We start from the raw sequence: 12938 nt of genomic DNA, 5'->3' as shown, positions 1-12938 counted from the left end.
TAATAATGAAATATTACCTTATAATATTCCATAATTTTATAGAGTAAAATACATATCCATGATTCCATACCAACATATATATATATATATATATATATATATATATATATATGAAAAATTGAATAAAGGGGAGAGAACAGCTCTTCCTTACGGGAGAATTCCAATTAATAAATATAACAGGAATAATGGATATTGTATCAATGTTAATTTCCTGGTGTTGATAACTGTTCTAGGAGTAGGTAGAATCAAACTGGGTGAAAGATATATTATTCTTCTATATTTTCTGTAAGTCTCAAATTATTTCAAAACGAACAGTCTCAAAGAGAAGCAACACAGCACAACACAAAAAGTACTGCATTAGGAAATCAGGAAATTGGAATTGCATTTTTTTCCTAAATAGAAAGTTATATGACCTTGGGCAAATACAAGAAGCTAACTAAGCAAAAAGCACCAAAGAATGCTGAATTTTAGGAAGAGAAACCTGGGACAGAAAGAAGAAATGTTTGTGTGAGCATTGTATCTAGAAAACATAGCTAATTTTATGAAAACTATAAACAGTTTCTTTATGCAAAAACAACTTTGCAAACCCATGAAACATTGTTTACTTACTACCTTTAGCCTAATGAAATCTACTGTGGCATAGAAGGGTTTTTTTCATATTTTAAGAATAACACAATAGCTAAAATATAAAAGCAACGTTATAAATCTCAACTGAATATAAAAGCCAAATCACTGTCAATCCAAAATAAAAAATAAATGAACAAAACAAAAAACTCTGAATAGGGGTGATATTAATTGCATAAAGCCTCTAATTTCATTCTTACTTACAAACTGTAGAAGACTGAAAGATTTCAGAAGCTCACAATTATAAACGAAATACTAAATAAATACCAGTCTACCGAAAATTTCACTACAACCAAAGAAATTCCTCTTCCTATTCTTTTTAAAGTTACTTATTTTGAGAGAAAGAGAGAGAGCATAGTGGGGGGAGGGGCAGAGAGAGAGGGAGGGAAAGAATTCCAAGTCTGCACTGTTAGCATGGAGCCCAACGTTGGGCTTGATCTCACTAACTGTGAGATCATGACCTGACTGAAATCAAGAGTCAGACGCTTAACTGATTGAGCCACCCAGGCACCCTGCCAAAGGAATTCTAATCCTTCTCTGAGATTTAGTTATTTCAGATCAAATCTAACAAAAAAAAATATATATATAGTGCAATGAATTAACAGTGTGGGAAATCTAGGAGTTCAACAAAAATAATTACAGGGCCTGCATTATAATATTCTTAGAAGGTCTAAATTTTTTTTTAAATTTATTTATTTTGAGAGAGTGTGAGCAAGCATACGCATGTGTGGGGGAGGGGAGGGGTAGACTCTCAAGCAGGTTCCTTGCTGTCAGCACAGAGCCAGACATGGGGCTTGATCTAATGACCCTAGGATAGTGACCCGAGCAAAAATCAAGAGTTGGATGCTCAACAGAGCCACCGAGGCGCACTGAAATTTTTAAATTGTAAACTACACTTAAAGTGCAAAAAATAACTGAAGGAGAAGCCTTTGTTCATTAGGGATAACTTTAGGAATAACTATTACACAGAATCATTAAATAGCTGGTAATAATTTTAAATTTAAATAAGAAGTTAAAATACTGGCCACTTTTAACTGCTCAAGGATTCATAAATTCCCTCCCAAGAAGTCCCAAAATTGTGGTCTTTGCCATTATCTGACTACCTACCCTTTCCAAACCTACTAAAAACAGTAAAAATAAGATCTCTGTGACCCTTGTAAAAGCTACAGAGAAATCTCTTCCTGAAAAATGTTTTACATGGACTCTGTTAGTAAAAACAATGTTTTACATGGACTCTGTTACATTTACATGTTTGGCAGGTTTCAAAAAATGGCTTTAAACATTCATTTAAACCTACCAAACATGTTAGTAACGAGGTAGCTTATATATGGGTCAATACAAAATATAAACGGATATTGCAAGATATGGCTTTCAGTAAAGCTGAGTTACTAAAGGGGCGCTTGGGTGGCTCAGTCAGTTAAGCATCTGACTTTGGCTCAGGTCATGATCTTGTGGTTTGTGAGTTTGAGCCCCACGTCAGGTTCTGTGCTGACAGCTCACAGCCTGAAGCCTGCTTCATATTCTGTCTCTCTCTCTCTCTCTGTACCTGCCTCTCAAAAATATAAACATTAAAAAAAATTAAAAAGAAAAGTGAGTTACTAAAGATTTAAACCCCCCAAATGCAAGTCTTCTTCAGTTAAGAGGGATTAAATGTATAGTAACTGAAGAAAAATTTAAAGAAAAAAGAAAATATTCTAGTCATCTGAATACAAACTTCCTTTAAGCAACTCTCCCAAGGCAAAATGTATTATCTGTCCTTAATCTAAAATAACATAGTTATCTTGTACAGTTAGTACAAAAAAACACCAGAAAATGTTGTAACGGGAAGAAACGTAAAGATCATCTGGTTCAAACAATCTTACTGGTCAAAATACAAAGACCAGATTATTATCTGAAGTATCTAAAGTCATCCAGTTAAATGGAAAATCAAACAAGAATTAAGGTCAGTACCCGATATTATAAAATGTTTCAATAAAGATCGAGAGATTACAACTTTTAACAATTAAACAGCATTCCAAATTGTAAAGAAGCTGATTTCTCAAGAAAATAGCATATTTAAAATCAGAACTCTTTCACTTCAGGAGTATAAAAACCAAAGGAACAAAAAAGGTAGACTGAAACTAAAAATATCTCCACACATATTAAATGGTTTTATACTAAAACATGAGAAGAAGAAGGGTAACAGAACATTTTAAAAATTATCCAAGAGCAAGTTCAAACGTGCTCACTAAAATAACAACATGCATCAGATTCTTCTAATTCACATAGATAAAACCATACTAACTCCTAAGTAAGGCAAAGCATCTTATTTGGTAAGGGTCTAGGGTTTGTGGTGGCATTTCAGGAAAGCATGTTTACACTCATCATCACGCAAGTTTCTCTCATTATATATGTGCAATGATTTTTTCAGAGCCAGATAAAGTAGAGTGCATAATGAGACAACAGAGCATATAATTAGATGATGTACTACTTTGGCTGCTGTAGATTATAACAAGTTAAATAATGTTGCTTGAATTGTACATCAAAAGGTAACTTTCAAGTAGGAATTCAAAAATGTGTTATCGTAAGATACATCCCAAACAGATGCCAAGTGATATAAAAGGACAGCGCCATGTTTACAACTCAATGATTATAAGCCCCTAATCCAGGTATTCTGTTGAGCTAAGGGATCTAATGATGGTGTTTATCAATATCATTCTTCAGTTATTATATGTCAGCAACATGTGGAGAAAAAATATATATTAACATACAGTGGTGTAAAGTAGTAGAAAGGGGCAAACATTCAGGTGTTTAAGCTCATTATCTTGAATATTTCTCTGAAACTGAACAATAAAATCAATTTTAAGGAGCACTGAATGTTATAAACTGGCAAAGATTCAAAAGGTACTTGTAATCAAAAGAGCTTTATCTCAATGGCAGATGATCATATTATTATTATTTCTTAAGGAAGAAATTAATCTTTAAAACAAACAAGAAAAATCACCATAAATGGGCCCTTTTGTGTTATAACAGAGTTTCACAATACACAGGCTAAAGATGCCAAGGAAATTACTTTACAAAGAAATCTGAAAACTTGGAAAACAAATTCCCTTATTAGGATATTGACAAAATAGAGGAAGGTGTCATGAAGGGAAAATGTAGCCCTGCAATTCCAGGCTTAGAATATAAAATAGATCATTCACCAATTGCCAACTTTTCAGCACACATCCTATACAATAATACACTCTTTATTCAAAACTTCTTAATACTCCAAGTTCTAACAATCTCTGTTTCCCAAAGTTGTGCCAGGTATAATTAGATTTGGACAAAACTAACTACGGACATTCTCTAAAGCAAGGAAATTTATAATAAGAGACTGAAAACAAATCGAGATGACCTCCAAGTAGGTAAGAAATCTCTCTTTACCTATAACTAGTATGTATTGCTGCATCTGTCAGCAGAAGCTGAGAACTGAAAGAAGAAAAAATGAAGTAAAACACATATACTAAAAAAAAAAAATTATGAGAAAAATTGAACCAACAATGTCATTTTCAATACAACCAGTGATTCAAAACACAGCGATTTACTCTGTCAATCAGTTAAGTTGTATGCAATGAGAAAAGCATCCTCAAAAAAAAAAAAAAAAAAAAAAAAAAGCTAATGATAACATTCCTTTTTTATAATTTTTTTCCTCTATGCTTATTTTTGAGTGACAGACTGAACAAGTGGGGGAGGGGCAGAGAGAAGGAGACACAGAATCTGAAGCAGGCTCCAGGTTCAGGGTTGTCAGCATACAGCCTGACACAGGACTCCAACCCAAGAACCGCAAGATCATGACCTGAGCTAAGTCGGATGCTTAACCAACTGAGCCACGCAGGTGCCCCGAACTTTCTTAACTTTTGTATAATGGCAAAAAAAATGCTTTAAACTTATAAATTATCAATGATAGGTCTTTGCTACTGAAAAGCAGTTTTCCAGGCCCTCAGTGCAACAGGTGTTTTTGGCAGTGAAACCTGACCAATCAAAACAAGAATGTTAAGACACAATGTGCTTCTGCCTACTGCAGGGTCTTATGAAATAGATACGAAGGCTTGTTTGATGACTGTCCTATCAGAATAATAGAAATTATCCCTTCTGATAATGCTTTCGTATATACTATAAGGAAGCCGCAGAACACTGTAATACTTGGGTGGGCACAGAGGTGGAGGGCGAGGGGGAGCTCAGTGCAGACAAGTAAACTAGAAGCTTGTTTCTAAAGGGTGATGAAATGATTTCAGCATAATGAATAAGAAGTATAAACAAGCACCAGCATTGTACCTTTCAAATAACACCTACAGGTAAGTGGTCAGTATCAGCTGACAAGTAGGGAAATCAGATATATCCTCACAGACACAGCCTTATCTTAAAGCATCAGCCAAAATTATGACTGTCTTTTAAAAAAATGTGACACCATTAGCAATTCCCCTTGTCCTATCCTTCTTTGCAGAAGCTGGTTATAAACCTTAGATAAACTTATTTGTTCTTTCTGCCAACTCTGCACAATAAAAATCAAATCTGAAACCTACAGCTTTCCAATATATCCAACACCTGGTTAATTCACCACTTACAAAAAAAAGGGAGAACCTGATCTAAGGAACCTCCACTGAAGGTGCAGATAGAGTAAGCAGATAAACATTCTGAGCTCTTCCCATAAGACCCAATCAAAACACAAAAGTTTACTGTGTCTTACAATTGCTACATATAAATTTCCCAAGTATCAATCTTTTCTTTTCAAATGTACTATAAACACATATAGGGTAGTTTGATCCCAAGTAAATGCAATCTTCCAGAAGGCAACAGGGCTATACAACTGTTATTTAATATTTCCTTACACTTCCTGGAAAAAGCAGCTTTCATTCTTGGGCATGACAAAAAGCTGGGAAGCTTTCTTCCATTCTTTTTTTTTTTTTAATGTTTATTTATTTTTGAGAGAGCAAGTGCAAGTGGGGGACGGGCACAGGGAGAGGGGGAGAGGGGGGAGGGAGAGGGGGAGAGGGGGAGAGGGGGAGAGGGGAGAGGGGAGAGGGGGAGAGGGGGGAGGGAGAGAGAGAGAGGGAGAATCCCAAGCAGGCTCCGTGCTGTTGACGCAGAACCTGAAGTGGGGCTCAAACTCTAAAACCGTAAGATTATGACCTGAGCTGAAATGAAGAGTCGGATGCCCCACTGACTGAGCCACCAAGGCACCCCTCTTCCATGATTTCTTTTTAAACTGCAGTTGATACACAATGCTACGTTAGTTTCAGGTGACTGGAGGAGTCCTACTGGGAAGATTTCTTAATAGGATGGACTGGGAGGGAGCACTGCCACCTAGCCCAGAGCAGGATCGGTAGTTAGCATCACCAGCTACATAACAAAAGCAAACAACCTCCTTAGAAAAAGAAGCACTTAAAAAATTATGTATTTTTCCAAAAGTTTTCAAGTTCACTATATTTAACCTACTATCAAGTAAAGTGAGATGAAAAGCTGGTTGTGGCAGTTGCTCCTGTAACCACCACTAGTCTCAGAAAGAGAAACTAACAGTTTTTCTCCCCCAATTATGCAAGATTAATTTAGATGGAGAGCTGTGCTCTTTTCTTAGTATGCCATATACCAGAAATTTTACACATCATCATAAATTAAGAAGAGAATAACAAAACCTGCTCTCTTTATCTCCCAAATGTGTCTATGAAAAAAAAGTGACAAAAGCACCGATGCTCAATTAGAGAAACTTCATCAGAATCTCCAGGCAAAGAAAAAGGGGAGGTCTTTTTGTGTATAATCTAGTGGAGGTAGATGTACCATTAACCCCAAATAATCTGTCAAAAAGAGGACAGACAGCAAACCTGGAGGAAGAGAAGCAGATCTGAAAGGCAGGTTTTTAAGGACGCTACCACTCAAAGAAGAAGGGGAGAAAGAAGAAAGTGAGGAACAAATGACACCACTGTATACATATGTACAGCTCAAGAAGACAGAACAGGCCAGAATGAATACTAATTTTACAATCTACTGTACTTACTGTAAGCCAAGAAAATAAATCCTATTTAATCAATATTACATACTGTTATATAATGTGATTCATTTGTATTCTCCAACCCTGTCACTCAGAACCTCCAAAAATTCTCACTTTTCTACCTAAATCCCTCCTAAACTATTAGTGATTTTGAATACATATCTGTATCTAAAGTACTTAAAGTGACCTGAAGTGTGGAAAATTCCCAGTAAGAAACAAATGTTTTATTTACAATCTAATCAGTCATAGTAACCTTAAAAAGATAATACCAAGTATAGAATTTTTAAATCCCTACAAAATAATAAATCAAGTGTTCTTCCCTACAAACATTCTTGTAGGACATAGGACCTTTTAACTATTTTTCTAAGAGTAGCAATACCTATACCCTCATGTACAGTCCATAGCTGATCAACAATATACATCTGTGAACTGCTTGGGAACGAGTATGCAGTTTGTACTCGAGCTGACCCAAGTGAAGCTAATAGCCTGTCTTAAAAAAAAAAAAAAAATGAAATCATAACTTTGGTCTCATTAGCACTGCCTTCTAAGCTGTTAAAGATTCAAACCCTAACTTGGATTTAAGGAGGGGGGAGGCAGTGAACCACTAACAACAGGGAGAAAATTTATATAGTCAAGTCTATGCAAAATCTCCTATTAATGCAAACCAGCTGCAAGAATAAGAGATGCAGTTTGCAGTATTTGAGCCTTGTGGAACACTAATGGGTTCTTCTATTCCAAGTTTCCATTCTGAAAGGAAAGCCCTTTAATTCATTATTCCCTCAGAGTCCCTGGCCCTCCTAAGAATTACCTTTCTAAAATTCTGCAGCCCAAATTATCTATCTGTTAGGAGATGATGTGCTGTGGCTCTGATGAGCCATTCCAAGCCATTCCTTATATGAGAAGTCACACATCCCCCCCACAAAGAAATATCGTGAAAGAAACTGTTTTAAGAATGTGATCCATAAGACCTCTAGCACAGCCTAACTCAAAGTTGTGAAATTTAGAGTTCACATTCAACGTCAATGTACGTGCCATTTACAAAACACTGTGGTAAAATATTCACCACTGGTTATTTCGACCATAATTCTATTGTGACTGCTACAACTTAATTCTACCATTTAGTAAATATTTCCCCAAGCTTTGGTTAATTAATCTTTCTCCTACACAGCTCATAAATCAATTTAAAAACTATTTGCATGTAACCATCTTAACACTTAATATATGACACTACCTGCCCCCAACACCAGTAACAACAAAAAGAGGTTATATATACACAAATGGGCTGTTTTCCTGACAGGACTACCAGCTCTTCCAGTATACGTCTTATATAATATTTGATTCGTGCAGAAACTGTCCCTAGGAAATTCAAGCAGTGGCTTCATCCATAATGAGGGAAATCAGTCACGTAAGCTTTCAGGACTAGAAATAGAGGAATATCCACTTCTCATACCAGTATAGCTCATAGCTCAGATATCTATCAGAGTTCAGTGGAAGAAAATACATAATGCCTAGAATCCTGAAGGCTGAATAAAATTTCCATAAAAGATACCTCTGGCACCCCAGACAAGAGGCAAGAATATCTGCGTCAAATTAACATCAACTCAAAAACCATTATAAAACTGGTTTTAAAATGAAAAAGCGAGAAACAAACCTCAATTTTGTCTGTTTTGGCATCTCCCCAGTATATTTTGCCTTCATCATAATCCAAGGCTAAACCATTTGGCCAACCAAGAGAAGTGTTAACCAACACTACTCGGTCAGAACCATCCAGAGCTGCTCGCTCAATTTTCGGGATTTCTCCCCAGTCAGTCCAATACATGTACCTACAGAAGTACACAGAAAATGAGCTAAACACAGATAATAAACTGTAACTTTCAGATATCCTAAAGGTGAGGTCCACCCCTCATATTCCACTGGTATCAGTTAACACCACAGAAGGGAAAAAAATAGGACTTAAACACGCTCAAAAGTTATGTTTAAGACATAATAGCAGTGCATATGCTTGTAGGAAATTTTCAGATCAAACAGTGTTTTCTAGAACTGATAATGTCTTCCGATAATAAGATTTCATTTTTAGTTATGTTTTTCCAAAATATTTTGTGCTCCTTCCCATTAATAGTCATCTCTTTTTTCCAAACTTTTTATTTATTTAAGTAATCTCCACCCCACCAATGGGCTTGAATTCATGACCCGGAGGATCAAGAGTCACATGCTCTTCCAACTGAGCCAGCCACGCGCCCCAGTCATCTCTTCTTCTTGCTGGCTTGTCACCTCTGACACAAAAAGGCTATCCCAGTAGTAATATTCAGATGACAAACTGAATTCCTAAAATAACTAATTCTTTTTGTAGTGCTAAGTAACTGCTGTGGCTCCTGGGAGTTTAAGTAGCTCTAAGGCATTGATATACACTGAAGTGTAATACTTTGTCACCATGTTCACCCTCAGAGTGAGTTGCATAGTAACAAATAACATGGGTGAGTATACAGAAAGCTATGTTTCCCTGGGTTGTGGTCAGGGTGTTCTGTCTGACAAAAAAAAAATTTTTTTTCAAGTCATTCATATATCTTGGGATATATAAAGTTAGATATATCCTTTACCATATCATTCTAGAAGTACTAAAAATGGGATGGAATTACATCTTCTAGAGGAAGAGAAAGAGTTCTGAAAACAATTTCTTTCCACATTTTTCATGGTCATGATGCAACCTCGGCAAAATCTGTAGCCAACACCCAAAGTCAGCAAGTACTGACTTAATTTATAAAGAAAAACTATTCAAATCATTCAAGGGAAAAAAACCTAAGAATTCTTTAATTTGAGATTTTATTCCAATCAGTATGTTCTAAAAATGAACAGCCACTAAAGAGCTGTTTATTGAAAACCAATATATACTTCATATTGTTTTTGTCAATGTTTTTAGAAACCTGTACAAAACAGAAACACCAGGCAAAATTTTCTATCGGCAGAGCTTCTTACCCAACCATGGGATCTAACACAATAGCCCGGGGTTCCTCTAAGTCCTCTGAAATCAAGATCTTCCTCATGGTCCCATTGAGCCTTGTTACTTCTATCCGATCAGTGCCAGTGTCTGTCCAATAAAGATTTCGGGCAACCCAGTCAACAGCAATACCATCAGGATGCGCAATTTGAGCGGTGACCACAAACTGGCTGCCAGATCCATCTATGAATGAGCGGCGTATGGCCCTCACTTCATCATCAGTCCAGTAGATATAGCCTTCCACAGGATCATAATCTATGGCAATGGCATGACGGATGTCTTCTAACTGTAAAACAATGTCTGTGAAATCTGGTGTATCCAAAGAAATGCGTCTCAAGTCTGTCCTTCGGGCTAAAAGCAGTAATTCGGTGGCACCTAGAACGACAAAGTGAAATAAACGAAGAAAAAAATTGAAACCCACAGGTAAAATTTAGTCATTCTAAATAAAGAATGCAGAACCTCTTTAAGAATTGAAAAGTAAAGGGGTACAAAAGGATACTCAGGGTCTATTTAGGGTGGAAATGGAAAGTAAACATAATGAACTAGGAATAGCTTGACTACAAGGCCAAGCTCTATAATGGCTCAGCTCTCCAAATCAAGTTTTGATTCCTTCTCTATTTTCATTCGTTATATAGGTCCTGAAATTAATAACAGTTACTTAACAGGTATAATGAATAATGACTAAGAAGTTAAGTAGTTGAATATTAAAGGAGGAAGGAGACATAGTAGGTCCTTTGTTCAAGAAGTATGTTTAAAAAGGTAAATAAATCCAAGACAAAGGTCTTTTGTATCTGATGAGAATATTCTAAAAGTAGACTGTGATGGTTGTACAACTGTAAATTAGTTAAAAAGCCCAGTGAATTGCATACTTGAAGTGACTGAAGTTTATAGCATGCAAATTATATTTCAGTAAAGCTGTTTTAACAAAGAGAACTATAAGGCAATGCCTGACATAATTAAGAACAAAGAAGGCTATGGTGAAGGAAAGCAGCAGCAGAGAGGGAATCAGTTAACAAAACAGTGGTTAAGAGTAAGAGCTGTAGATCTGATAGAAACAGATTCAAGTTCCTATACAAACTTAGGCAAAACTTGATCTCCCTAAACCTAGTTTTCTTCATCTATCTCTCACAGGGTTGCTGTGAGGATTAAACAAGATCAATGTATGGGAGCCTGGGTGGCTCAATCGGTTAAGTGGCCAACTTCAGTTCAGATCATAATCTCATCACAGTTTGTGATTTCAAGCCCCGCATTGGGCTCACTGCTGTCAGCACAGAGCCCGCTTCCGATCCTCTGTCCCCATCTCTCTCTACCTCTCCCCCCTGCTTGCACTCTCTCTTCTCAAAAATAAACAAACGTTTTTTAAAAATAACGTCAATGTAAAATTCAGGAATGTACTGAACATGCACTGGATAAATATTAGCTAATATATTATCAGTAAAAAAGAACACTCAAATTTTTATTTCACTGAGTTTTAAGTCAGATTTGCTTATGAAATGTTTTAAACACAAAATAATATTCAATAAAAACATAGCTGAGAATGAGAACATTAAATTCAATCTTTTTTTTGTTTTGATTTTTAATGTCCAAGTAAGGCACCAGCAAAAAGTCATCTAACTATAAAAGATAGTAAGCAAGTTGATATCTGAAAGACTGAAAAAAGATTCCCAAAGAAGTGAGTCTAAAAGAAAATACCGGTGGGGCGCCTAGAGGGCTCAGCTGGTTAAGCATCCAACTTCAGCTCAAGTCCTGATCTCGCAGTTCATGAGTTTGAGTCCCATGTTGGGCTCTGTGCTGACAGCTCCGAGCCAGGAGCCTGCTTCGGATTCTGTGTCTCTCTCACTCTCTCTCTGCCCCTCACCGAGCTCATGCTCTGTCTCTTTCTCTCAAGAATATTAGGAAAAAAAATTTTTTTTAAATAAAACACTGGTATTAAGTTTCACAGCAATCTGGAATTATAGTTGCAAAAAAAAAATATGAAGAGGAGTCAAGCTCTCAAGATCAACTTTTTGACTTGATAACTAATTATAAACTTCATCTTAGAGAAAATACAGCCCTAAATACCACAGCAGGCACCAAGCAGGCATAACTGTACCATTCACTGCCTCTGCTAACTACCAAAAAGAGCCAGCCCAAACTTTGCAAACAAAGAAGTCATAGAAAGTGAAGCTGTTAATTTGAGCAAGGTGATCAAAACAGAATAGTTAACTTAAAGCTACTACACGCCAAATGTACATCTAAAATTTTAAATACTAGTTAAACATGTACATTTACACTGCTGTGAGGGAGTAGACAGACCACTATTACTAAAATAAATCCTCTGTTTTAAAGTCAGGCTACATGTTTTAAACAAAAAAGCAACATTACAAAAACCTTTTGTTTTAAATTGAAACCAAATTATTGTTTGCCATGGAAACCGCCTGACAAGAGTCAGCCAGCTTCACCTTTGACTAGGAGGATAATTTATCAATGCCAAGTCATGACAAATATCCTGTACACCAACTCAATTCCATCTCTCTGACTCCCTGACCCCCTTGCCAGGAACACTCTAACCCAACTGAAATAAAGACTTCTGCTTTTCAGAGTTAGATAAAGAAGTCACTGCTAAATATAACAATTTTCTTACTAGGTCTTGCTGGTGGCTAGAAAACCAGATAGCTAGTATGGTAAGAAAGAAGAATAACATTCTCATTAAGAAGAAAAAGAGAAAAACTGGTGTTCTCCCAAACCACAAGTCTCTTGAAATGTCCTAATTAAACATACTTCTCCAATGTGCCCTCTCTCTATAGGGGAAGTAAAGAGAGTAAGCAGAAGTAGCAGTGGTTAAGTACAGAAAGAGGTTGCTTGCTTTAAATAGTAGAAACTGGAATGTTTTTCTTCTTCTTCTGAAAGCACTTCTGTTGTTAAAAGGCAATTAAAAATAGCATCCAATAAACTTTTAGAAAATTTATCTACCCCATGACAGTCTTTATAGTTGGAAGTTTAGTAAATATTGTTTCTTTCACTGAGGTTCTTTATTTTCAAGTGCAACCTACTGTTAAAAACACATTTTTTAAGAAAAGTAATATTCATTTTCACAAAAATCGATTGTGATATCAATGGCTGACATCTCGTGAAAAATGAAATAGCACCTAATTTTTTTCAAAAATAGCACGTTAAAAATTTAGTTGAAATACTAATTTATAAAATAGTATTAAAGAGATGCCCTCAAATACAAAACACCCTTGTTATATAACCAACTGTGAAGGCAGAGATTAAGTGACTACTCTCCCAAAACACTGTAATCTACAGAGCTTATTATAGAGAAATAAAATA

At 36.1% G+C, this 12938-nt stretch overlaps 1 protein-coding gene across 2 annotated transcripts in view; it reads right to left on the bottom strand.

Annotated features, from left to right (window-relative positions):
* LRP6 (LDL receptor related protein 6) overlaps positions 1-12938 on the bottom strand; it is a 177932-nt gene that overhangs the window by 60380 nt on the left and 104614 nt on the right. For both annotated transcript variants that reach the window (XR_008419569.1, XM_053895297.1), the window contains exons 6-7: positions 9605-10001; positions 8283-8454 (exon numbers count right to left, since the gene is read on the bottom strand). Coding sequence is in view for 1 of the 2 variants with exons in the window: in XM_053895297.1 (XP_053751272.1) it covers positions 8283-8454; positions 9605-10001 (569 nt within the window). In the remaining variant the exon portion in view is untranslated. The remainder of the gene's footprint in view (positions 1-8282; positions 8455-9604; positions 10002-12938) is intronic.

The sequence above is a fragment of the Panthera pardus genome, unplaced genomic scaffold, assembly GCF_024362965.1.
Source record: "Panthera pardus isolate Hobbes unplaced genomic scaffold, ASM2436296v1 HiC_scaffold_6, whole genome shotgun sequence".
NCBI classification, from domain to species: domain Eukaryota; kingdom Metazoa; phylum Chordata; class Mammalia; order Carnivora; family Felidae; genus Panthera; species Panthera pardus.
The sequence above is the reverse complement of the archived record's forward strand: the minus strand, read 5'-3'. Positions and strand labels throughout refer to the sequence as shown.